This window comes from Bos indicus x Bos taurus, chromosome 4 (assembly GCF_003369695.1).
Source record: "Bos indicus x Bos taurus breed Angus x Brahman F1 hybrid chromosome 4, Bos_hybrid_MaternalHap_v2.0, whole genome shotgun sequence".
Taxonomy (NCBI): domain Eukaryota; kingdom Metazoa; phylum Chordata; class Mammalia; order Artiodactyla; family Bovidae; genus Bos; species Bos indicus x Bos taurus.
Genome location: NC_040079.1, coordinates 14,461,421 through 14,488,578, shown reverse-complemented (window position 1 = coordinate 14,488,578; position 27,158 = coordinate 14,461,421). Strand labels below are relative to the sequence as shown.

Genomic DNA, 27,158 nt, shown 5'->3' with positions numbered 1-27,158 from the left:
ATTATTAAGCTCTGGGGAGCATCCTGAAACCATTCTACTTAACACTCTTTTCAACACCTTTCTCTTTTCCTGTTATACTGAAGTTTCATCTGAATGGGTTTTGAAAAGAAAAAACAAAACCTGCGGACTAGTTGAGTTCACAATGAAGCCTGATTCCATAGCAATAGAAGCCATAGAAGAACACCATTTTTTGATCTTTAATATCAGTTATTAATAAAAAAATTAGCATTTGATTAAATCTAATTGTTTATATAGCTAAGCAGTTTTTATGTGTCTTACATTCATAAAGCATTCCCATATCCCCCTGAAAGTATGTTCAGCAGATACTTAACCCAGACTACGGAAACAAAGAAACAGACAAGAGAACTAAATTTTGATCCTTGCCTTCTCAGTAGCTAACTTAGTGAGCTTTGGCAAATCACTTCACCCCTGTGAACTTTGAGTTCTGTGGCCTGAGGTTCTTCATCTGTAAAATGTAGCAGGGTGTGCTCGTTATCTGTTGCTGTGGAAGAAATTATCTCCAAAATGATGGCTTGGCACAGCAAACATTATTTCCTCACAGTTTCTATGGTCAGAAATCTGGCCTCTGTGTATCTGGGTGCTCTTGGCCAACAGGCTTCTGACAGACTGTGGTCAAGGTGTCTGCTGGGATGGAGGGATGATCCTTTTCAAGGGAGAGTGTTGTGATTACTGTAATTATTAGCAGAATTCAGCCGCTCAAGGATGGTTTGGCTGAGGGCCTGAGTTCCTTGCTGGGTGTGGGCCACAGACCTCTCTCGGTTCCTCACCATGTGGGTCACTCTGCAGTCCAGCACCTCACTTCTCCCAGAGTGAGGGCTCCAACAGAACAAGGGAAAGACAGGGAGTAAGACAGGAGACATTCTGTAATCTGATCTTGGAAGCTACAACCTATTATTTTTGCTATAATATTTCAAGAGGAGCACTTTCTTTGCATTTTGTTGTATTTAATTTGACTGCTTCTTCCAGATTAGTTGATATGAGAAAGCAATTGTCTTCATTTTAGTTATCCATGTGCGTGCAGGCTGAGTCGCTTCAGTCATGTCCTATCTTTGTGACCCTATGGACTGTAGCCTGCCAGGCTCCTCTGTTCATGGGATTTTCCAGGCAAGAATACTGGAGTGTGTTGCCATTTCCTTCTCCAGGGGATCTTCCCCACCCAGGGATCAAAGTCACATCTCTCATGTTTCTTCTGTTGGCAGGAGGGCTCTTTACCACTAGTGCCACCTGGGTAGCCTGTAGTATCCATGTGATTGAGTCTTAATTTAGTTAAAGGCATGCAACTTTTTAAAATAAGAATTAGAATCTATTTGGGTTTCATGGAACAGTTGCTTTCTGCCTTGGGATGAACTGAGAGACTATATATAAAAATGTGTATATATATTTATGAATATACATAATATATATGCATATATGTCACCTATACTAAATACACAGATATATAATATACACATTTAAAAGTCAAAGCAAATTTACTTTGATTTCAAAGCTTCTGAATAAAGTTAATTGCAAAGTCCTTTTTTAAAAAGCCAAAACCAAAATTAATGAAGCTGTTATTTGTTATTTGTTATTTTGGCTTCCTGGTGATATAACTATACTGTAGTTTAGAATCATTAAATAAATTTATCAGGTTTATTCTGATGAGAGGTATAGAATGCACTGCAATCATATAGTGTTATAGGATAACAATAACAAAGAAAGATGTTAGCCAGAAAAATGAGTTTTGAGGGCAAACACTGCTTTGACTGGGCTGTGGCACGATTCCTCTGACTATCAGGTTACTTATTTGTAAAACAAGGTTCATGAGACCACAAGCTCCAATCACATTTATCAATGAATGGAGTTACTCTGTCTGATGTCTTATTTCAGGCTACCTGTGACCAGCGTGGCTGTTGCTGGAGTCCTCAGGGAACCATAAGTATGCCCTGGTGCTACTATTCTAAAAGTCATGGCTATCAAGTAGGGGGCGACCTCGTGAACACAAATGCAGGTAAGCCGAACTGTGCCCTGAAGAAGGAACTACAGGTCCTCTGGAGGGTGGCTCTATACACTGCAGGAGAGAGCTGTAGCAGTAGGCAGGGTGTTGCTCTGTGCAGCCACAGGGCCTGTGATAGGATGGGCACTGCCCTTAAGCATGGACTGGAATCTATTTTGGCATCAAGGGAAAAGATCACTCTCTGTCTTAAGAGTTGGGAGACATGTCCTGTTCCTGTCTTTGTCCTTATGTGTGTGCGAGTGCACTCAGTTGGGTCCAACTCCTTGTGGCCCCTTGGATTGTAGCCCACCAGACTCCTCTGTCCATGGGATTTTTCAGGCAAGAATACTGGAGTGGGTTGCCATTTCCTTATGTAACCTTGTCCATCCCTTGTGATCTCTTTGTTCCCCAAGTTTCTAACTTTTAAAGAGAGAGTTTTGGACTCAGTCACCTCTGAGACTACCAACAGCTCTAATATAATGCAATTTTAGTGATATGGAAACAATTCCAATTTTATCAGCATTTTATTAAAGTTAGCTAGTTAGTGTCACTGTTCATGGACTAAACATCCCCCCTTCTTTTCTCCCATCATAAAATACAGGCATAATAATGAAGATTCTGGGGGTAACAGAAGTTGACCACTTGGGGGAGGCTCTTAGCATAAAGGAAGAGGCATGCTCTTCCTCCAGGGCCTCTTGGCCCGATGGACTTTTCTAAGAAGGTCTGGACTCTCATCTGGTGTGTCACCTAACTAAGGAGATGGCATTAGTGCCTACGATCACCTGTGATGTAACATGAAGACAACAGAGAGGGAATAATGGATATGAACGCATTGAGGACTGAGAGTGTAAAGGGTATAGGAGTGACTGGTGGGCTGATGGAAGGAGAAGGATGTTTCTGTTCAGATTTTGGAGAAGAGAGGCATAGCTTTTGAATAAGGTAATAGCAATACCTAGCTTCAGAATCTGGTCCAATGTGGTATGTGTGTATGATGAGGTCCACATCTGTGTCTCCTCTTCTGATGGGAAGTAAAGGCTTTTCGCCAACCTCTTTGACACAAAGCTTACTTGTATGTGGCTGTTGTTTGTGAATTTACACAGCTGGCTCTGAAAACTCTCTTCCTTTTCATGTTAGGATTCACAGCCCAGCTGAAAAGGTTGTCTTCACCTCTGTTTGGAAATGATGTCAACAATGTCCTTCTCACAGCAGAATACCAGACATCTAACCGTTTCCATTTTAAGGTTGTAGTTTATTTATATTTTTCATATTATTTTCTATTACAGTTTATTACAAGATATTGAATATAGTTTCCTGTGCTTTACAGTAGGACCTTGTTCTTAAATATTTATGCTATATATTATAGTTTTGTTATGTATCATATATATGTTAATATATGTTATGTATTATAGATTTCATTTGTTAATCCCCAGTTCCTAGTTTATCCCTCCTCAACCCCCTTTCCCATTTGGTAACCATAAGTTTGTTTTCTATGTCTTTGTGTCTTTTTCTTTTGTAAATACATTCATTTGTGTCATATTTTAGGTTCCACATATAAGTGGTATCACATGATACCTGCTTATTTAGAAAAAATTTTGAGAGGTTCTTGTTCCCTTCCTGAGGACTACAAAAGAGAAAAATTTGCTAGTAGAGTATTTTTCTCTACTGTCATGTTCTTACTTAGCACCTGTATGTTGAAGGTACCTATTGCCTTCCTTCAGTGTGATAAGTTCCCAGATATGTATTATAGGGTTCACTGGTGAGTTTTGGCTTTCATGAATTTTCCCTCGATACCCCATGTGAAATGTGGTAGGGAGGGGAAGAAAAGAATGATCACAGCTTTGAAAATTCTAGAGATAAGTCATGTCTGCAGACTTACAGTGTATGTTTCTACCTAAAAACTAACTTACGTCCAAGGGTTAAACATCTGAAATGGGTGATATAATTTCAGATTAGAATGTCATCTGCTGCCCAAATTCCAGTGCCAGGAGCATAGGTGTTGGGAAGCATGGTGTTGGTAGGCATGCTTCTGTTTTAGAGAAAGTAGAGATGTTTTCATTTTGACTTTTTTTTGCTAACCTCTCTGGACAGTTAACTGACCAAAACCAGAACAGATACGAAGTGCCCCATGAACATGTGCAACCCTTCACAGGAAATGCTGCCTCTTCCTTGACGTATAAAGTTGAGGTCTCCAAACAGCCATTTGGCATCAAAGTGATCAGAACGAGCAACAATCGTGTTCTGTAAGTTTTGGAAACTTACCTAGAGAGCTGAGTCTGAAGGTTATGGAGGAGGGAGGTTTGTAAACATGAAAAAGAATGCCTTTCTATAATATTCTAGAAGGCTGTAAGCTCATTGATGGTGAATAGACTCTCCACCTTCAAATGCATATTTTTCACTGCCTTTCTGCCTCTTTCTTTCTTCCTACTCCACTATTTCTCTTTCTCCCCCTCCCTTCTCCTCTTCCTCCTCTGTTATTACGAAGCATTTATTAAAGGCCAGGCACTGGGCTGTGTCCTTTTTCTTTTTCTTCCTTCCATTAGGTCATTTTTCCTCTTTATTGTCCTTTTTTTCCTCCCATCTTTCTAACACCTATGCACCAGTAGCTGTCTGTGGAGCATCTACTATAATGTAAGAGTAATCTGATCACATAATAGAGTATTAGGGGGACAAATCTAAGAAATGTGCCAAATGATACCTAATCTCTTTCTTGTTATCCATTGGAAAATATCACAGGAGGGCAAATGGAGCCAATTAAACAGGGAGCATTGAGTCTTTGAAGGCTTCCCAGGTGGCATTAGTGGTAAATAATCCAATGCAGGAGATCCAATCCAGTCTCCAATGCAGGAGATCCCTGGGTCCCATCCCTGGGTTGGGAAGATCTCCTAGGGAAGGAAATGGCACCCCACTCCAGTATTCTTGCTTGGACAATCCCATGGGCAGAGGAGCCTGGTGGATTACAGTCCATGGCGTCACAAAGAGGTGGATGCAGCAGAGTGACTGAGCACAGCCCAGCACAGCACACTGAGTCTTTGAGCCATAAGAACAATTTTCTAAGCAGCTGCATTCTCTCCACACTACTTGCCCACCTGTCCCATGTTTTCTACCTTTGTCCAGGTTTGACTCCAGCATCGGGCCCCTGCTGTTTGCTCACCAGTTCCTGCAGCTCTCCATCCGACTGCCTAGTGCCAACGTGTATGGGCTGGGAGAACACGTGCACCAGCAGTACCGGCATGACATGAACTGGAAGACCTGGCCCATATTTGCCAGGGACACAACCCCCAATGGGGTAAGCTTTCAGATGGGTCCCCCTTCACTAAATATCATAGCCTCTTCATGAAGGTCACTCCTAGCAGTACAGTTTGGTTCAGTCGCTCAGTTGTGTCTGTCTCTTTGCAACTCCATAGACTGCATCACACCAGGCTTCCCTGTCCATCACCAACTCCCGGAGCTTGTGCAAACTCATTTCCATTGAGTCAGTGATGCCATCCAACCATCTCATCCTGTGTCATCCCCTTCTCTTCCTGCCTTCAATCTTTTCCAGCACCAGGGTCTTTTCAAATGAGTCAGTTTTTCACTTCAGGTTCAGCATTAGTCCTTCCAATGAATATTCAGGTTTGATTTCCTTTAGGATGGACAGGTTGGATCTCCTTGCAGTCCAAGGGACTCTTGAGAGTCTTCTCCAACACTACAGTTCAAAAACATCAATTCTTTGGTGCTCAGCTTTCTTTATGGTCCAACTCTCACATCCATACATGACTACTGGAAAAACCATAGCTTTGATTAGATGGACCTTTGTCAGCAAAATAATGTCTCTGCTTTTTAACATGCTGTCTAGTTTGGTCTTAGCTTTTCTTCCAAGAAGCAAGCGTCTTTTAATTTCATGGTTGCAGTCACCATCTGCAGTGATTTTGGAGCCCCCCAAAATAAAATCTGTCACTGTTTCCATTGTTTCCCCATCTATTAGTCATGAAGAGATGTACATGCAGTACACTATAATGGTTAGGAACAAGCTGCTAGGGTGAGGCTACCGGGTCTGAATTCTGGCACTGCTACTCACCAGTAGCAGAAGAGGGCAACAGAGGATGAGATGGCTGGATGGCATAACCGACTCAATGGACATGAACTTGGGCAAACTCCAGGAGATGGTGAGGGACAGGAGGCCTGATGTGCTGCAGTCCATGGGGTCACAAAGAGTTAGACGTGATTTGGTGGCTGAACAATAACAACAGCACTCACCAGTTACATGGTTCTGGGCAGGTTTCTCCTCTGTATCTTTAGTTCCCCATTCATAAAATGGGGGTAGTATACTTACTTTATAGGGTTGTGATGGTGATTAGATGAACAGATACATATAGAGTCTCTATAATAGTGTCTGCCACATAGTGCTCAATAAATACCAACTACTTTTATTTTATTTTCTTTTTGAACTAACTAGTTGTGGGAAAAACCAATATTGATTCTGCACAATATGTTGATTCTGATCACCACATTTTAGGTTGACCTTTACAAATCACCAACTTACCAGATTTGTCAGCAAAATAGGATAAAATATCAACTAAAATTCTGTATTAATCATTCATTCCTTGAAGAATGTTTGGGGGCAGTGAGAGAATAGAATGAATAAAGTTTCACTGTTGTTATTATTTTATTTTTTTTCTGTTTTGTTTTTACTGCTAAAATTCAAACTAGAGCTATTTTCTAGACTCAGCAATACTACATTCAGGTTTTGTTCAGCAACTTTCCTGATTAAGCAGAACTAGTGACTGGATGGAAGGAAATTAGAGGAATAATTTATTAAATGACTTTTAAAAATACATTATCTCTATTTACCAAAAGAACTCCAAAAAATAATTTAATTACTCCATCTAACAGATAAAGAAACTGAGGTTTAGAGAAGCCAGATAAATAGCACAATGTTAAAAAAATAAATAAATAAAACCAAAAACCCAAACAAGAGCTTGCCTAGTAGCTCAGTGGTAAAGAATCTGCCTGCCAATGCAGGAGATGTGGATTGGATCCCTGAATCAGGAAGATCCCCTGGAGAAGGAAATGACTACCCACTCCAGTATTCTTGCCTGGGAAATCCCATGGACAGAGGAACCCGGCGGGCTACAGTCCATGGGGTCGCAAAAGAATCAGACACGACTGAGCGACTAAACAACAAACACAACAACAAAAAATAGTTGTAAGGAACAGAGATAAGATCTAACCCCTGGCCCATGCTCCTTACCATACCACATCCTATCAGAAAAACAGGACAGGTGTTGATTCAGAGCAGGTCATCTGGGATATGGCTGCTGATGCTTGTTTAATAAGGAGCCTAGGATCCTTGCTGCTTCAAGTATGCAGCACAGGAAACACCACATGAGAAATTTGGGCTCTCAGCTCTCTCTTCTAACTACTAAATTAGAACCCACACTTAAATTAAGTCCCTTTGGAATTTTTATGCACACCAAATTTTGAGACATACTGGCTCAGAGCAGTGATTCTCAAACATGATTATACTTTGGAAACACCCTGGGAAATTCAACAAATATAGCTGCCAGCTTCTGTCTCCAGAGGCTCTGTTTCAATTGAGGTGGAATGTGGCCCAGGTTGAGAACTACTGTTCCCAAGTCTAGAAGCCCAGCTCAAGTTCTAATGTTTACTCTTGTAAAGACTAAAAGACCAGATATCTTAAATAGATCTCCATCTAGTTGCAAATGAAATGGTGCCTGATTTGTATACGACAGAGGATGAGATGGTTGGATGGCATCACCGACTCAATGGACATGAGTTTGGGTAAACTCCAGGAGTTGATGATGGATAGGAAGGCCTGGCATGCTGCAGTCCATGGGGTCACAAAGAGTTGGACATGACTGAGCAACTGAACTGGACTGAACTGATTTATATTAGGACTTGATAGAGTTTTTGCAGGTGGGGTTAGGTCAAACCTCTTTGAGTCAAGGTCAAGCCTGTTTGAGGGGAGAGCTGCTTTTTTAAAAAAAATTATTGGAGTATAGTTGATTTACAATGTTGTGTTAGTTTCTGGTGTACAGAAAAGTGATTCAATTATGCATATACATATATTCATTCTTTTTCATATAGATTATCATAAAATATTGAGTAGATTCCCTGTAGATCCTTTTTGGTCATCTATATTATAGATAGTAATGTGTGTATGTTTATCTCAAGCTTCTGATTTATCCCTCTCCACCCCGACAAGTTTCCCCTTCATGGCACCTCACTCCAGTACTCTTGCCTAGAAAATCCCATGGATGGAGGAGCCTGGTGGGCTGCAGTCCATGGGGTCGATAAGAGTTGGGCAGGACTCAGCGACTTCACTTTCACTTTTCACTTTCCTGCATTGGAGAAGGCAATGGCAACCCACTCCAGTGTTCTTGCCTGGAGAATCCCAGGGATGGGGGAGCCTCGTGGGCTGCCATCTATGGGGTCGCACAAAGTCGGACATGACTGAATTGACTTAGCAGCAGCAGCAGCAGCAGCAACCATAAGTTTGTTTTTGATACCTATAAAGAAGAGCTGTTATGAACTACAGTTTCAAAACTTCTGTTCTCCTACATCTTAACACATCATAAGCTCTCACAGCCAACTCATTGTATAAGAAAATACTAATTCATTTGATTAACATCAACCAAATATAGACCTTGTATTAGAAATCTGTGTCTTCTTTGACCACAAGTTCTTTTGTCCATTTCTTGCATGATTAATACTGATTTCCTAAGCTATTTCTGGCCACGGGGGGCTTATTTGTAAAGTTTTTTATTTTAAATTGTCTTTCTGCAGGATGGAACTAACTTGTATGGTGCACAGACGTTCTTCCTATGCCTTGAAGATGCTAGTGGATTGTCCTTTGGAGTGTTTCTGCTGAACAGCAATGCCATGGGTAAAAGACTAAAGGAATATTCATGAAAAGACTACTCAAGAATGACTTTCAGTCCCTTTCTGACAGCATCATGATAAAGGAATGGTGCCCTTTAGGGTTTCATATGTTCTCTGATTGTATCATCCCTATTTCATTACTTGTTGACCCAAGGTGGCCATGAGTTGAGTGTCCTCTCCTAGCTTATGGTTTTCTTCAGTCTGTTTGTTCTGTTGGAAAATTTTCTATTTTTGAGTTAAAACAGCTAACCTTCCCTATAATCTATTCTGAGGCAGTTTCTACCAATTTATTTTTCTCCTTCCTCAGACATCCATCCAGTACAGGGGGTAATATCAGCTTTGGTAAAAAAAACAGGTAATTCTTCTATCGTGTGCATGCTCTGTGTCTGACTGTGACCCCATAACTGTAGCCCGCCAGGCTTATTCATCCATGGGATTTTCCAGGCAAGAATATTGGAGTGGGTTGCCATTACCTATTCCAGGGTATCTTCCCACCTCGTAGATCAAACCTGCATGTCTTGCATGTCCTGCATTGGCAGCTGAATTCTTTAACGTTGAACCACCTGGGAAGTCCAATTGTTCTAATAGCTGAGCCTAACCAAGGAGATACAACTGAGCAGTGAATATTGCATTGAGACACCAAGGATAGCAAGGTAAAGTAGGGTGAGTGTTGAAGGCTGAATATTTTCAGACTGTTTAAGATCTCATGGTAATAGCATAGGACTCCAGAAAGTAGCTCACTCCCTTATCTCTGAAGGTTTTAGACCAGATCAATGATTCTTAACTATTTTTCTACTTGCACCATCACATACAATCCCAGGGAAATGATTCAGTCACTGTAGTGGAAGATCAATTGTGTCAGAATCCCAGAGTTGATGATCAGCATAGGATACTGATCCCCACCGTCTTCTCGACTGAGACTCAGTGGACTAGATCAGGGCCACTCAAAGTGTGGTTCGTGGAAGGTTCACAGACTGTTTCAGGTCTACAGTAAGATAAATATAGAAACTGAAAGTAAACATTGCTATAGCATCCAAGTGCATGCACGAACCTTTTTTCTAGTGTTTCATTTTTGTGTTATTTTACAAAAGCATCAGTTTGCAAAGAATCAGAAATTTGAAAAATTAGGCTCTGATTTTTGTTTTTTACCAGACTGAGAATAACTAGAGTGATACAAGATGATTCTAAGATACTTAATTGAATCTTAGATGATTCTAAGCTACCTGATAGTCAAAGAATAGACTGAGGTAATGCAAATGCAGTTTCCGGTGGCTGAAAGGAACCAGAAAACAAGTTGAGTAGACTTAGAGTATCTAGGATCCTGTGACCTTTCCCTCTAAGCCTGATCAGACCGATTTTTAAGAATTTATTCCTTTTTAATTGGAGGATAATTGCTTTACAATGTTGTGTTAGTTTCTGCCATACATCAACATGAATCAGCCATAGGTGTACATATGTCCCAACCCCCTTGAACCACTCTCCCACCGCCCACTCCATCCCTCCCCTCTAAGTAGCCACAGAGCACCAGGTTGAGCTCCCTGCATCGTACAGCAAATTCCCACTAGCTATCTATTTCACCTGTGGTAATGTATATAATTCAGTGCTACTCTATTCATCCACCCTGTCCTCCCACTGTGTCTGTGAGTCTGTTCTGTCTGTCTGCATCTCCATTGCTCCATTGCACACAGGTTCATCGGTACCATCTTTCTAGATTCCACATGTATGTGTTAATATATGATATTTGCTTTTCCTCTTTCTGACTTACTTCATTCTGTACAATAGGCTCTAGGTTCACCCACCTCATTAGAACTGACTCAAATACATTCCTTTTTATGGCTGGTAATATTCCAATGGAATATTACTGAGATGGTTGGATGGAATCACCGATTCAATGGACATGAACTTGGGAAAACTCCAGGACATGGTGAGAGAGAGGGAAGCCTGGTGTGCTATCATCCATGGGGTCATGAAGAGTCGGACATGACTTGGTGACTGAACAACAACAGCAGCAGCAACAATATGTACCACAACTTCTTTATCCATTCATCTGTCAGTCGACATCCAGGTTGTGTCCATGTACTACCGCACAATTGCACTCATCTCACATGCTAGTAAAGTAATGCTCAAAATTCTCCAAGCCAGGCTTCAGCAATACATGAACCGTGAACTTCCAGATGTTCAAGCTGGTTTTAGAAAATGCAGAGGAACCAGAGATCAAATTGCCAACATCCGCTGGATCATAAAAAAGAGAGTTCCAGAAAAACATCTATTTCTGCTTTATTGACTATGCCAAAGCCTTTGACTGTGTGGATCACAATAAACTGTGGAAAATTCTGAAAGAGATGGGAATACCAGACCACCTGACCTTCCTCTTGAGAAATCTGTATGAAGGTCAAGAAGCAACAGTTAGAACTGGACATGGAACAACAGACTGGTTCCAAATAGGAAAAGGAGTACGTCAAGGCTGTATACTGTCACCCTGCTTATTTAACTTCTATGCAGAGTACATCATGAGAAACACTGGGCTGGAAGAAACACAGGCTGGAATTAAGATTGCCAGGAGAAATATCAATAACCTCAGATATGCAGATGACACCACTCTTATGGCAGAAAGTGAAGAGGAACTCAAAAGCCTCTTGATGAAAGTGAAAGAGGAGAGTGAAAAAGTTGGCTTAAAGCTCAACATTCAGAAAACAAAGATCATGGCATCCGGTCCCATCACTTCATGGGAAATAGATGGGGAAACAGTGGAAACAGTGTCAGACTTTATTTTTCTGGGCTCCAAAATCACTGCAGATGGTGACTGCAGCCATGAAATGAAAAGACGCTTACTCCTTGGAAGGAAAGTGATGACCAACCTAGATAGCATATTAAAAAGCAGAGACATTACTTTGCCAACAAAGGTCCGTCTAGTCAAGGCTATGGTTTTTCTTGTGGTCATGTATGGATGTGAGTGTTGGACTGTGAAGAAAGCTGAGCACCGAAATTGATGCTTTTGAAGTGTGGTGTTGGAGAAGACTCTTGAGAGTCCCTTGGACTGCAAGGAGATCCAACCAGTCCATTCTGAAGGAGATCAGTCCTGGGTGTTCTTTGGAAAGAATGATGCTAAAGCTGAAACTCCAGTACTTGGGCCACTTCATGAGAAGAGTTGACTCATTGGAAAAGACTCTGATGCTGGGAGGGATTGGGGGCAGGAGGAAAAGGGGATGACAGAGGATGAGATGGCTGGATGGTATCACCAACTCGATGGGCATGAATCTGAGTGAACTCCGGGAGTTGGTGATGGACAGGGAGGCCTAGCATGCTGCAATTCATGGGGTCACAAAGAGTCAGACACGACTGAGTGACTGAACTGAACTGAGCATTGGGGTACACATGTCTTTTTCAGTTATGATTTCCTCAGGGCATATGCTCAGTAGTGGGATTGTTGGCTCATATGGTAGTTTTATTCCTAGATTTTTAAGGAATCTCCATACTATTCTCCATAGTGGCTGATCAGTTTACATTCCCACCAACAGTGTAGGAGGGTTTCCTTTTCTCTACATCCTCTCCAGCATTTATTGTTTGTAGATTGATGGCCATTCTGACCAATGTGAGGTGATTGCTCATTGTAGTTTTGGTCTGCATCTCTCTGAAAATGAGTGACATTGAACATCTTTTCTTGTGTTTACTAGCCATCTGTATGTCTTCTTTGTAGGAATATCTTTTTAGGTCTTCTGCCCACTTTTTGACTGGGATTTTTGTTTTCCTGATATTGAGCTGCATGAGCTGCTTGTGTATTTTGGAAATTAACCTTTTGTTAGTTGTTTCATTTGCTATTATTTCTCCCATTCTGAGGGTTGTCTTTTCACCTTGTTTATAGTTTCCTTTGCTGTGCAAAAGCTTTTAAGTTTAATTAGCTCTCATTTGTTTATTTTTGTCTTTATTTCCATTACCCTAGGACATGGGTCATAGAGGATCTTGCTGTGATTTATGTCAAGGAGTCTACTGCCTATATTTTCTTCTAAGAGCTTTATAGTTTCTGGCCTTACATTTAAGTCTTTAATCCATTTTGAATTTATTTTTGTGTATCGTGTTACGAGGTATTCTAGTTTCATTATCCCTAATGCAAATCAAGGTGATGGGGAGACTTCATCTTTGAGAACTGCAATGGGGGCTTAGAGAGATTTTGAATTTATAATATCATCTCTGACATTGTTTTAGTTTGGCTCTTGCTCGATATGAGATCTGCTGAGGCTATGACCTCTGTGAGTGTAGCTGGGTTATATTTCTGTAGTTATGATGGGTAATGGGATTGGAAGAGCATGTTCTGTAGTTGTGAATGCCTGAGGAGAAAATTTTTTCTCTCTGTCCTCTTAAGTTAGGTATTTGGGGGCCTGTGAATCAATCTGACAAAAGACAGGTTAGTAAGAGAAAGACCGAGTTTATTTACATGTGTGACATACATATGCACAAGAGTGCTCAATAAGTAGCTCAAAGGGGTGGTTAGAATTTGGGTTAGAGTTTACATACCATCCTATGGGTTTCTCTGTTGGCTCAGATGGTAAAGCATCTGCTTGCAATGCAGGAGACCTGGGTTCGGTCCCTGGGTTGGGAAGATCCCCTGGAAAAGGGAATGGCTACCCACTCTAGCATTCTTGCCTGAAGAATTCCATGGACACAGGAGCCTAGCAGCCTACAGTCCATGGAGTTGCAATGAGTCAGACATGACTGAGCAACTAACATTACCATCCTAAGGTAGAGGTAGAAAATTACTTAGAATGAAACAAATAACTCCCTGAAGGGGTGAGAAGGCATTTAATGGGACAACAAATGACTTTCTGGAAAGATTAGAGAGTCCTTAGGAGAATAGTGCAGAGAAGGCAATGGCACCCCACTCCAGTACTCTTGCCTGGAAAATCCCATGGACAGGGGAGCCTGGTGGGCTGCAGTCCATAGCGTTGCTTAATAGTCAGAAACAACTGAGCAACTTCACTTTCACTTTTCACTTTCATGCACTGGAGAAGGAAATGGCAACCCACTCCAGTGTTCTTGCCGGGAGAATCCCAGGGACGGAGGAGCCTGGTGGGCTGCCGTCTATGGGGTTGCACAGAGTTGGACATGACTGAAGCGACTTAGCAACAGCAGCAGCAGGAGAATAGTGAGAGTTGGCTATTCTTGTGGCCGTGTCTGTTTGGGTGTGCTGCCAATTTATTGTCTCAGAGAATATTAGTTTTGCTCTAGGGTAGGGGGTTTATGACAAGTAAGTTCTTTTCTTAGAAGTTTTTAATTTTAAAGATTTTGTTGATGTGGACATTTTTTAAAGTCTTTATTGGATTTGTTACAAACTATTTCTGTTTTATGTTTTGGTATTTTGGCTGTGAGGCACATGGTATCTTAGCTCCCTGATCAGGGGTCAAACTTACACCCCATGCATTGGAAGCCAAAGTCTTAACTTCTGGACCACCAGGGAAGTCTGACAGCAGAGTGCTTATGAGAGGCTCCGTGTTTAGGTTGACAAGGGATTTCAGAAACTCAAACATCTTCAACTTATAATCATTCTTATGCCACGGTGGCTTATTCTGAACCCCTTCACAAAACTGGTTTCTTTTTCATGAAATCCTGATACAACACTGAAAATACTCCAGTCACCAGTATGAAAATCTGCTAAAGAACAAATGCTTTGACCGCTCTCATGCTGTGAGGGCGGACTTTGACCATCAGAGTTTGTACCTTTTTATACAAAAATGAGGTATTAGAATCACTTCGTTAGTGTTCAAATGATTAGGGATCTTCTGGTCTACAAATTAAAACTTTGTGATTATTACTCTAGAACAAATTCTAATGTTTATTTGCTTCATTTTTAATCTTCAAGAGGTTTTCCTCCAGCCCACCCCAGCTGTCACTTACCGCACCATTGGGGGCATTCTTGACTTCTACGTGTTCTTGGGGAATACTCCAGAGCAAGTTGTTCAAGAATATCTAGAGGTAAACTTATGATATCATCATTATGATTAAGGAAATCCTAAATAGCACAATGAAAATGAAATTTAATATAAGTGTGACTTATAAACATATGCTGTTAATATTATAAGTAGCTGCTACAAATGTGCTACTACAATTTGACCCTGCTGCTAAGTTGCTGCTAAGTCGCTTCAGTCGTGTCCGACTCTGTGCGACCCCATAGACAGCAGCCCATCAGGCTCTGCCATCCCTGGGATTCTCCAGGCAAGAACACTAGAGGGTTGCCATTTCCTTCTCCATTGCATGAAAGTGAAAAGTGAAAGTAAGGTCACTCAGTTGCGTCCGACTGGTATCGACCCCATGGACTGAAGCCTACCAGGCTCCTCCATCCACGGGATTTTCTAGGCAAGAGTACTGGAGTGGCTTGCCATTGCCTTCTCCAACAATTTGACCCTACCCTCCATGATTGGAAAAATAGACTAGCATCTAACATTAATGAAATAGTGTGTTGGGAAGTGGGTATATTTTGTGCCCCCAAACTAATGCTCAGAATAAAATTTTTTAAAAACAGAGTATTTCCTAACTTTCATTTTACACCATTCTTTCAGCTCATTGGACGGCCAGCCCTACCCTCATACTGGGCTCTTGGGTTTCATCTCAGTCGTTATGACTATGGAACCCTAGACAACATGAAAGAAGTCGTGGAGAGAAACCGCGCTGCACATCTGCCTTATGTAAGTAAGATTTCAAAAAATGCTCCAAAAGTAAAAGAACTGGGGAATAAGAACATCTGTTTATACTTTCTCCTCCTGAGTTTTTTTTTAATATGTAACAAAAATATTTTTACATATTCAGAATGCCAGACTCTTGTCGGGCCAACCATTCCTTTAAAGCAACTGGTTCAGGAAATAGTACATAGAGACCATAATTATGGGGTTGGGAGACAATCTGTTTCTTTCTCTATTTTTCTTACCACATGTTTTAATAGTAAAACATGCTTACTGTATTGATTACATTTCACATAATGAATTTTTTATTTGACTTCTCAAGACATTTATTTTCCTAGTTTAAGTTAGCGAAAGGATATAGTACATGCATGTAATAACATATTTTTATGTTTTAAATGACTGCACTTGAATGGGTCTACTATATAATGAGTAGTGAGGTTTTGCAAGAGATGCCAAGGGAAAAGCCCAAAGTTCTCTGGAATAATCCTCTTCTCTCCTCTACCCCATGCCCTTGGAGGCAGACATTTAGGTCCTAGAGCAGGAGTCAATTTCTTTCTGGGCTCCACTGTTTTTGTAAGAGTAAGGTTAGGAAAGAATAAATGTCAAAGAAGGCTCAAAGTAGAAGAGAAGCAACAAAACAGAATGTGGGGTAGTCAAATGAGGGAGAGGAGGTGGGAGACACAGCCTCTTCCCTTCTTTATTGTGGATGACATAGCATTTAGGTAATGGATGTGTTTTGACAGCCTTAGTGATTTTTTTTGTGATTGTCGTGGTTTGTCTGTTAGATTGGACTTTAACGATAGAGGGCCAGACAAGGTAGAGTGATGCAGCTAATCTGATTCTAGGGATGGGCCCATAAATTGTGGACCTTGTGTATCCTTTCAGGATGTTCAGCATGCTGATATTGATTACATGGACGCAAGAAAGGACTTCACTTATGATCCAGTAGCTTTCAAGGGCTTCCCTGAGTTTGTTAAAGAATTACACAATAACGGACAGAAACTGGTCATCATTGTGGTATGGGCAGTCCTCTTATACCCCCACATCAGGTCCTTGCTCTTCTTTGTCACTGAAGCCCCCTCTCCCCACCTCATCCCCAATTTCCAATCTCCTTTCAGTGCCTCTGGCTTAAAGCTAGGTTCCTCACTGTATTTTTCTCCTTCTTAGGATCCTGCCATCTCCAACAACTCTTCCCTAAGTAATCCCTATGGCCCGTATGACCGGGGTTCAGATATGAAGATATGGGTGAATACTTCAGATGGGGTGACTCCACTCATTGGGGAGGTAACTTAATGGGGAAGCTAGAAGCTGGTAGGGGGAGCTGTGGCTGTGTTATATGTGTGTGTGTATAATTGTTTTGTTTTACATTTTCAGTTGTCATATTTGCTGGGGATCGACTTGCCCTTGTGGTTTTATCTCCAAATACCTACCAGCCATCTGAGCTCTTACATTCCCTTCATAGCAAAATCCCTTTGAACAATAGACGTAGATACTGAATATTTCCCTCTTCACTCCCCATTTGCTCTTTAGCTGACCTCAGTCTGCTTTTTTCCCCCATCCCTCCTCTGACAAATGGAACCAGTTATTTTCAAATTGGGAAATCCAGTGGAACTTTTTAATTCCTTTTTTTACTCAATTTTTCTGTTATCTGACAAGTTTGACGTTCTTTCTCAAATTTCTATTTGTCCTTGTCTTCCATCAAAGTGTTATCTGCTGCTTCACTTCTAATATCTCTGCTGACCTGAGTGCATAGTGTCTGACAGGAAGTGGATAGGAAGACAATAGAGAAGAGTGATTGATGGTTGGAACATACAACTTGTGATGCATCAGTTGAAATTACACAGTACTCTTCCTCATTTGCTTCCCCTGTGCTCAGTCAGTAAAGAATCCATCTGCAATGCAGGAGACCTGGATTTGATCCCTGGGTCAGGAAAACCCCCTGGAGAATAACTGGCAACCCATTCCAGTATTCTTGTCTGGGAAATCCCATGGAGAGAGGAGCCTGGCGGGCTACAGTCCATGGGATCACAAGGGTCGGACCGGACTTGGTGACTAAACCACCACCATTCTCTCATTTATCATTCCTGGGATTGGGAGTTGAACGTAAACAATGATTTAATCTTTTTTTTTTTTTTTAAATAACTTCTTTTCTTCAAGTGTTAACTTGAAGACAACTCCTATTTATCCTAAGTTGACAACTCCTATTTATCCTAAGTATTTGAAGTGCTTCACATCCTTAACTGAAAATGACCTATGTCTGGGCAGCTCTGTTGCCATAATCATATTAGGAATTTCTTTGTAAAGTACTCTACTCTATTTTATTCTGTATTCATTTAACTTTCTCTGATTAATTATTTTCTTTTCTTTCTGCAGGTCTGGCCTGGAAAAACTGTGTTTCCTGATTACACCAACCCTAAGTGTACTGCTTGGTGGACAAATGAATTTGAGCTTTTCCACAGTCAAGTAGAGTTTGATGGAATCTGGATTGTGAGTTCTTAACATTTTTTTCTCTTTCCCTAAAATTAATTTTTATTGAAGTATAGTTGCTTTACAGTGTTGTGTTAGTTGCTATTGTACAGCAAAGTGAATCAGCTTTATGTATACATACATCCCTTCATTTTTGTATTTCCTCCCCATTTAGGTCATCATAGAGCTCTGAGTAAATTTCCCTGAGCTATACAGTAGGTTCTCAATTATTATCTAGAGTTCTTAACATTCTGTTGAGTAGGCGGCTAACATTCAGACTGTGTATCTCTATGTCACTGAATCATGGAGCTCAGGGTCAAGAGGAGAGGAAAGCAAGAGTGGCAGTAATTCTAAGTATTCCCTCTCTTACTATTCAAATAATCTTACCAAGACAGGTAGCTTAGACTCAAAAGCAGATTGTTAGAACTGGAAGTAAACTCAGGAATCAGTTCTATCCAAGTCTGTGTGTGTTCAGTGGCTCAGTCATGTCCGACTCTGTGCAACCCTATGGACTGTAGTCCGCCAGGTTTCTCTGTCCATGGGATTCTCCAGGCAAGAATATTGGAGTAGATCACCATGCCCTCCTCCAGGGGATCTTTCTGACCCAGGGACTGAACCTGGGTCTCCTGCATTGCAAGCAGATTCTTTACCATCTGAGCCACCAGGGAAGACATTGTTATTGTCACAAAGTAACTGAATGGTTCAACGGCCAGTTCAGGGCTCTTTCATTTGGACAAGTTGAATACACTGACCAGAGCCAGAGTACTCAGGTGTGGACAGAACTGTGGCTACAGAACAGACAAATGTCTCATAGACTAATATCGAATGAAAACCAATGCAGAGCCGGAGGTGTTCAACACAATTTAGGGAGTGTTAGCATTGAAATTCTTTCTATTTATAAGGGAAAGGTAGAAAATGCAAACAGAAGAGCTAAACAGATGAGAAGAGTGAAAATGATATCAACCAAGGGCATCTGCTATCAGTATTTCCGTGTGCATCTTTACAGACCTCTCAGTTGCACAGCTGTGGGTACCTGCTTATTCACTCACTCTCTCTGCAATATGTTTATATATGCAAATGCATTTATATATGTGTACATTCATAGCTATATTTGCATATCTAGAGAATGCATCAATATAAGTTTATTTATATGGGATCATATAAATTGAAATATGATTCACCTAATATTGGGTTGGCCAAAAATTTCATTCAGGTTTTTCTGTAAGATGTTATGGAAAAACCCAAATGAACCTTTGGCCAACCCAATATTTTGAGAAATATTTCAGTTTAAATGATTGAAGACATATGTCATTCTGAAGGGATTTTAACAACTTTCTCCACAAAGCCTTCAATGGGTAGGGAAGACAGGGCAGGACCATCTGTTTCTCTCTTTAACCTAAGGACCTCTTTAGAAAAGAAATGTGTAGAATTATTTCTCTGAGTCCTTAAAAAAAAGACACCATCTGTAGAACATATGAAGAAATGTTATTCTTTCTTAATAGTTTTTGCTCTTTGTCTTGTAGGATATGAATGAAGTTGCCAACTTTGTGGATGGCTCAGTTTCAGGATGTTCCACGAGCAATCTAAATTATCCCCCATTCACTCCCAGTAAGCATTGATTAGTCTGATTAAAGTGGCAACACATATCTCATATTTTAAATTCATAAGGATAGATATGAACAACCTGCTGAGGGTCTTTGTACATAAATTGCATAGAGGAAGGAAAATGTGGGTACCATATAAAGAAAACCAGAGAAGAAAATCAAAACACCCTGCTTTCTTAGATGAGGCATAAATTCAAAAGGGGCAACCTAGTCCTTCTGCTTACATCTGAGCTGTTTCTAGGGGAAAGTCAGGAGAAGATATGGTACAGAAACCAGAGGCTAGCAGTTAGTTCATTCTGCTCTCAAGTGTGGACCCAGAGAGGTCAGGGCTTACCAGAGAGAGACCAGATAACTAGGTTTGGTCTTCAGATGAAGTCGTTTGGTCAAGTCAAGAGAGTGAAGAAGAGATTTGGATGACAGGATGAGAGGAAGCCAGAACCCATGGCTTGGGAGGACAAAGTCAGTGTCAGTGAATAGAATGCTAGAGAGATCTGATTGAACTTTGACCAATAGCATCTCCCAGGGTGTGGTCCTAGGATCACAGCATTTGTTGTATTTTGAAGAAAACTAGAGGCTCACAGAGAAATAGTATCTTGATTAAGAAAGGAATAAACTGCTAAAATTATAGCATCTTTTGAAGACTTCTAATCTAAGATCATGGCATCCGGTCCCATCACTTCATGGCAAATAGTTGGGGAAACAGTGGAAACAGTGGCTGACTTTGTCTTTCTGGGCTCCAAAATCACTGCAGATGGTGATTGCAGCCATGAAATTAAAAGACACTTACTCCTTGGAAGGAAAGTTATGACCAAACATAGACAGCATATTAAAAAGCAGAGACATTACTCTGTCAGCAAAGGTCTGTCTAGTCAAGGCTATGGTTTTTCCAGTGGTCATGTATTGGGCTATAAAGAAAGCTGAGTGCCAAAGAATTGATGCTTTTGAACTGTGGTGTTAGAGAAGACCTTTGAGAGTCACTTGGACTGCAAAGAGATCCAACCAGTCCATCCTAAAGGAGATCAGTCCTGGGTGTTCATTGGAAGGACTGATGTTGAAGCTGAAACTCCAATATTTTGGCCACCTGATGTGAAGAGCTGACTCATTTGAAAAGACCCTGATGCTGGGAAAGATTGAGGCCAGGAGGAGAAGGGGGTGACAGAGGATGAGATGGTTGGATGGCATCACCGACTCAATGGACATGGGTTTGGGTGGACTCCGGGAGTTGGTGATGGACAGGGAAGCCTGGTGTGCTGTGGTTCATGGGGTCGCAAAGAGTCGGACACAACTGAGCAACTGAATTGAACTGAATCTGACAAAAAATAGGAAATTGTAACAAATGGATCAAGACTAAACAGTGAGGGACTTAGATGGGAGGCTTCATTCTTTTGCTGATGGAAATTACTAATATTTTAGTAATGGAAATAGGGCAGTCAAATGGTTTTGGAAATACTGATCTGGCATTATGTGTGCTTCTAATATGAATTAGAAAGTCGATAGATCAGAGGTAAATAAGCCATTAAGGAAATGATTGCAATAGTTAAGATCCAAAGTAATTTGGATCTGAACCAGAGTGGTGTGAAGGGAGCAGAGAAGATTGGATGAATGAAAGACAGGTTGGTCGATCATCCTTTATAGTATCTGGTCAACAGAGAGAAGGGATAGAAATTTATTTTTAATAAATATTTTTGTTCTTGGATCACTCAGCTAAGTCTGCAGACTTCAGATTTAACTTCAAATCTAACTGGACCCACTTACTTCTAAGTTCTTGTTTCTGGTCACCTGAGCACCCAGGTGGGAGGATGTGTGTGGGTGTCAAGTCAGCCCAATTGTTTTGCATAACAGAGAAACTACTGTGTATATAGCTCTCTGATTGTGCGGATGGTGTATGTCCACTTCCAAGGTGGCCATAAAATTGCCTGCTCGGGGAGCCGCCTTGTCTGGTGATAGTTGAGAAACGGGGAATGTGTAGCTCAGGCTGTCATTGACCGAACCCTCTTTTGTCGCAGAAATCCTGGATGGGTACCTGTTCAGCAAGAGCATCTGCATGGATGCAGTGCAGCACTGGGGGCAGCATTACGACGTCCACAATCTGTACGGCTACTCCATGGCCATCGCCACTGCAGAGTAAGGCCATTATCACGTGGGCTCAACACATGATCAGAGAGACTTAATACATGACCAGATTCTTAGTCTTGTCAGATTCCAGGTGCTACTATTATTTTTTAGAACTTGGCAAGATAAGTAAGGCTGTTGTTATTGAATGAATAAAGAAAATCCTGGGCACGTAGATAAGAAAGTGAAAATGCAAGTGCAAATCATTCAGTCATGTCCGACTCTTTGCGACCCCGTGGACTATACAGTCCATGAAATTCTCCAGGCCACAATACTGGAGTGGATAGCCTTTCCCTTCTTCGGGGGATCTTCCCATCCCAGGGATTGAATCCAGGTCTCCTTCTTGGCAGGTGGATTCTTTACCAGCTGAGCCATAAGGGAAACCCAAGAATACTGGAGGGGGTAGCCTATCCCTTCTCCAGCAGATCTTCCTGACCCAGGAATTGAACTGGGGTCTCCTGCATTGTAGACAGATTCTTTACCAACTGAGCTATCAGGGAAACCCAAAGGGAGGAAGGAAGCTAATAAATATTTATGGAATGTATATAATGAAAGAAAGAATGAATACATGAATGAATGGAAAATTGGAAGAAAGAAAGGGAAGTAACCTGACCAAGGTCAAACAGCTAATAAATTGTAAGAGCAAAGTTTGGACTCATTTCTGCACGAGTCCAAGGTTTCATGTATTTTTCCTCTCTGCCATACTCTATAGACTGGTGTATGGAGGGTTAAGTAACTTACAGACTTCATGTGCTTTGGGATTTTAGGTACCAGCTCAGTATCCTTGTATTGAAATTTGATTTTATGGAGTTAATGATGTACACAGAATGCCTAAAACAAAATAAAATATAAACATACCCAGTGGGGCAGTCTGCTCCCCATAGCTAATCTAGCCCTACAGGAGAGAACTAGAAGAAAAGAGTAGGGTATTAACTTGAGAGCTTCAATGGCATCACATTAACCTCTGGGCTAAGACTCACTAAGGTCACACATTGACTCTCTCTCTCCCTTTCTAGAACTGTCAAGACTGTGTTCCCCAACAAGAGAAGCCTCATTTTAACCCGTTCTACGTTTGCGGGTTCTGGCAAGTTTGCAGCCCACTGGCTAGGAGACAATGCCGCCACCTGGAGCGACCTTCGATGGTCCATCCCTGGCATGCTTGAGTTCAACCTGTTTGGTATCCCAATGGTGAGTCCACACGGCAGTCCCCAGAATGCCTCATTCTAGATGGCTTCCAAATAATAAACCTTCCCTCCTCTGCCCTCTGCAGCCCAGGGCTAAGTGTCTGGTGAGCACTGTTCCATCTACATTAGTATGACACTGATACCACGACATTCTTTACTGTACTGCCTTATAAAAATAGAAGCTTGATACCACCTTGAAGTGGTATCATTGGAACATTTTTTTTTAAATTAAAGTACAACCTACATGTGAAAAAGTGCACATATCTATAAGGTTACAGATGAGGATTTTCACAAATGAAACACATCTGTGTATTTTGCATCCAAATGAGGAAGCACAACACTATCAGCATCCTAGAGATGGCTTTGGGATCTTTTAGTTAAATTCGACATATCTATTTATTGAGCTCTTACTCTGAGCAAAGTATTGAGCTAGGCATACATGAAGAGAAACATACATATAGTAATGGAAACACCTTCCTTCCCTCCCCGCCAAGTTTATACACAAGCTCACACACATAATTATGGCAAGCTAGGGTAATAGTGCCAACAGGAACATATAATTTAAATGTTAAAAGAAATCATGAGAAAGGGAATTTTCAACTCTAATAAGATTACAAGAAACAAGGGGAGTCACGGGAAGAAGTCAATAGTGACTTCATAAAGAAGATGGCACTTGAGTTTAACCTTAAAAGTGGGTATGTTTATCAGACTAACGGTTAGGGGAGATCATCTTAAGACTGAGAAATAAACTTGAACAAGACCAGCAAGAGGGAGCATTTGATGTATCTGTAAGGATGGGTATGTAGGACTGGAATGAGAAATGATGCTGGAAAGGTGAGTTGCAGCCAGTTACCATGAGTTACCAGGAGGACAAGCAGTAGGAGACACTGGATATTTTTGAAGAGATGAATGACCTGATTAGATTTAGCCATTGGAAAATTAATTGTGCCAGTGCTGTGGTAAAAGTGATAATATCAACAGTATTTCTAGTTACTATTCACCAAAAAGCTATTGTACGTCACATGTTTTACTTATATTGTCTCATTTACTAAAACCCTAGAGTGCCTGCTTTAATAAAATGAGGAAACTGAGGCACAGAGGGTTGAGTAACTCATTTGAAGTCACCTGGCAGTAAGGCGTGGATACGGGACCCAGCCCAATTCCATCACACTGCATTCGCCTTCTCAGGGAGAGGTCAGCCAAGCCGGGTTGGCAGGTCTTCGGTAGAAAGCACAGCCCAGGAGCAGGGGCAGCAGTGGAAGTGAGGCCCACGTGCTCTCACTGTCTGTGTGTCCTTCCAGGTGGGCGCTGACATATGTGGCTTTATGCTGGATACGTCTGAAGAGCTCTGCAGACGGTGGATGCAGCTGGGAGCGTTCTATCCATTTTCCAGGAATCACAATGGCCAAGGCTACAAGGCAAGTTAGTCTCCCAGGAGACATGATCAAAATAGACTTGGCGTTCAGTAGGACTGGATCTACCTTCATCCTCACCTGGAAATCTGTTGAGCCAGCCTCCTCCCTGGTGCTTCACTTAGGCTAACTGGGACCACTGTTTGCAATTGACCAGAACTCCTGGTGTGCCATTACAATGCTCTGTTGCCGTGGCTGCTGCTATTTCTGCTGCAGCAGTCAAAGAAATGGCAAGTCTGTGAAGGTTTTCAATCAAACCTCTAGACACATTATCTATGTTACTCATTTTGAATAAAAATGAGGAAATACTTCAGATATTTAAATGGAGTCTACCAAGAGAGAAGAGCTTCCCCAATGATTCAGCAGTAAAGAATCCACCTGCCAATACAGGAAACACAGAAGACTCAGGTTCAATCCCTGGGTCGGGAAGATCCCCTGGAGGAGGAAATGGCAACCCACTCCAGTATTCTTGCCTGGAAAGAATCCCATGGACAGAGGAGCCATGGGGTTGCAGAGTCAGACACGCCTGAGCAACTAAGCAAGCATGCACTGCCGAGAGAGCACCCCTAGAATGAACGAGGGGGAGGCCTTACAGGGTGAAGAGCATCCACTGACTGGGTGAAATGAACTCTCTTTTCTCAACCCTATTGCTCAGAAGCAAAGTTGCAAGGTAGCTCCAGGTCTGGCAGGAATAAAACTCTTAGTTGCGATGAATAGAGTCTGGTTTCTGCAGATCCTTCTGAGGTAGATGGGCTCCAGGCGAGGCATTTATCACTAGCCTCCTGTTTGCATTTTCTGAGGAAGGAGGCAAGTGGACTCCAGGCTAGGTATTTACAACCTAGGCTAGGTATTTACAGGCTAGGTATTTACAGCCTCCGATTTGCACTTTGAGATAGAAAAAAACCAACCAAACAAGAGCAGGGTAAATAGTCAGACGGGGCACTTTTTAACTGTCTGGCAGGAACAGAGAGGAGTCAAACCCTGCCTGAGTAAAGGATCAAGGTCATTTCCCCTCCCTGGGGCAAGGGAAACACTGCACATGTTCAGGAAGGCTCTTTGGGGATCGAAAAGAGAGTGTACCACCCCAGAATAGGTGATGCTAAGGCCCCCCATAGGACTGGACTTTTTCCCCATCATGGGAAAAAGTCGCACATTGCATGTTGGGGAGAGTCCTAGGACAGGTCAGAAGTGGAAAAAGAAACTAGATAGTTGGCCAAAGGTAAACAGAGACCCAGAAGAACTGCCCCATATAAATGACTTAACCACCTGTTCACTGAGCCCCTCCTCCATCTGGGGGCAGTGGCAGGGGTGGGGGGGGTGGGGGGGGAATGCCCACACCCTGTGTATCCAGGTATGCCTCTCTGCCTTGCTTCTGTCTTAATTAAACAGGCTGTTTCTCTGTGTGCGCTCACACTTGTGCTGTCTCTAATAATAAACTTTGCACCTGCTTTTATGGTTCGCCTCCTTGAAACATTCTTGCTTTCAAACAGAGGCAAGAGCCTGGGAAAATGTGCTTCTTGCCTCTAAACCCTTGCTGGTCTAGTGGCTAGGATTACTGGTTTTGATTCAGGTCACCCAGGTTCAATTCCTGAGCGGGGAACTCACAGCTCACTGCCGCTTCTCCGAGATCAAAACCAGATGACAACTACCACCTCTTGTTTCTTCCTAGGCCCAGGATCCAGCCTCTTTTGGCACCGACTCACTGCTGTTGAATTCCTCCAGGCACTACCTGACCATCCGCTATACCCTTCTGCCCTATCTCTACACACTCTTCTACCGTGCTCACAGCCGCGGGGACACCGTGGCCAGGCCCCTTCTGCATGAGTAAGTTTGTCTAATCCACAGGAATTTTATCAATACAACTGGGTGAAACTGACTGTATCATCAAATGGAAGTGGGAAAATTAAAACAATCCAGTTAATCAGATATATTTTTTCAACTTGAATAATCATTTGGCATTTACAATTCTATTACTGCCTATATGTCAATGCTATTTTAAGTATATTTAAGTGGTATAGCCTTATCCCTTTGGGAACGAGAAGTGTTCTAAAAGTCATGGGAGTTGGGGTCTTTGTTCTCCCAACTAACTCCATACCTTAGACAAATCATTTAAGTTCTTTCTTCCTTAGCTTCTCTGAAAGTCCCAGTCTTTGCGACCCCATGGACCATACACAGTCCATGAAATTCTCCAGGCCAGAATACTGGAGTGGCTAGCCTTTCCCTTCTCCAGGGGATCCTCCCAACCCAGGGATGGAACCCAGGTCTCCCACGTTGTGGGCAGATTCTTTACCAGCTGAGCCACAAGAGAAGCAATTGTCCCCTACCTCTGGTATCTAATGCCTGATGATCTGAAGTGCAACTGATGTAATAATGATAGAAATAAAGTGCACAATAAATGTAACGTGTTTGAATCATCCTGAAACCAGCACCCCTTCCTCCCAAGTCCATGGAAAAACTGTCTTCTATAAAACTGGTCCCTGGTGCCAAAAAGGTTGGGGACCATTGATTTAAAGGCTTTGATATCTTGGAGCTGATGGTCGCTTTTGTAGTGCACCCTGTTTGGGCTCTAGGAATGAGCCTGTCATTTACACACTGATAAGAATACTACTATGCAGGATTTCCAGAAATCAGAATTTTTATCTTCACCCAATGAGTATCTAATTTGACTCTAACAAAGAGCACTTTTAAGAGACTCTCCTTAGGGTCGCTTAGTATGAACTGATGCCTCAACAGATTAGCCAGCAGGTATCTCTGGGGTCTTCAGGCAATCCTGTTTTTGGGCTGGAAGCAGCTGTGAGGAAATACTCACTAGGTAGAGATTTGTACTAGGAGAG

General features: G+C 41.8%; 1 protein-coding gene across 2 annotated transcripts in view; it reads left to right on the top strand.

Annotated features, from left to right (window-relative positions):
- The window catches only part of MGAM (maltase-glucoamylase), a 96,661-nt gene that overhangs the window by 24,443 nt on the left and 45,060 nt on the right, over positions 1-27,158 (top strand). For both annotated transcript variants that reach the window (XM_027538805.1, XM_027538807.1), the window contains exons 4-18: positions 1,888-2,008; positions 3,128-3,234; positions 4,082-4,233; positions 5,108-5,279; positions 8,780-8,879; positions 14,730-14,842; positions 15,427-15,552; positions 16,432-16,563; positions 16,714-16,830; positions 17,920-18,033; positions 19,536-19,620; positions 21,623-21,740; positions 22,745-22,916; positions 24,214-24,330; positions 25,994-26,148. In XM_027538805.1, coding sequence (XP_027394606.1) covers positions 1,888-2,008; positions 3,128-3,234; positions 4,082-4,233; positions 5,108-5,279; positions 8,780-8,879; positions 14,730-14,842; positions 15,427-15,552; positions 16,432-16,563; positions 16,714-16,830; positions 17,920-18,033; positions 19,536-19,620; positions 21,623-21,740; positions 22,745-22,916; positions 24,214-24,330; positions 25,994-26,148 — 1,901 coding nt within the window. The remainder of the gene's footprint in view (positions 1-1,887; positions 2,009-3,127; positions 3,235-4,081; positions 4,234-5,107; positions 5,280-8,779; positions 8,880-14,729; positions 14,843-15,426; positions 15,553-16,431; positions 16,564-16,713; positions 16,831-17,919; positions 18,034-19,535; positions 19,621-21,622; positions 21,741-22,744; positions 22,917-24,213; positions 24,331-25,993; positions 26,149-27,158) is intronic.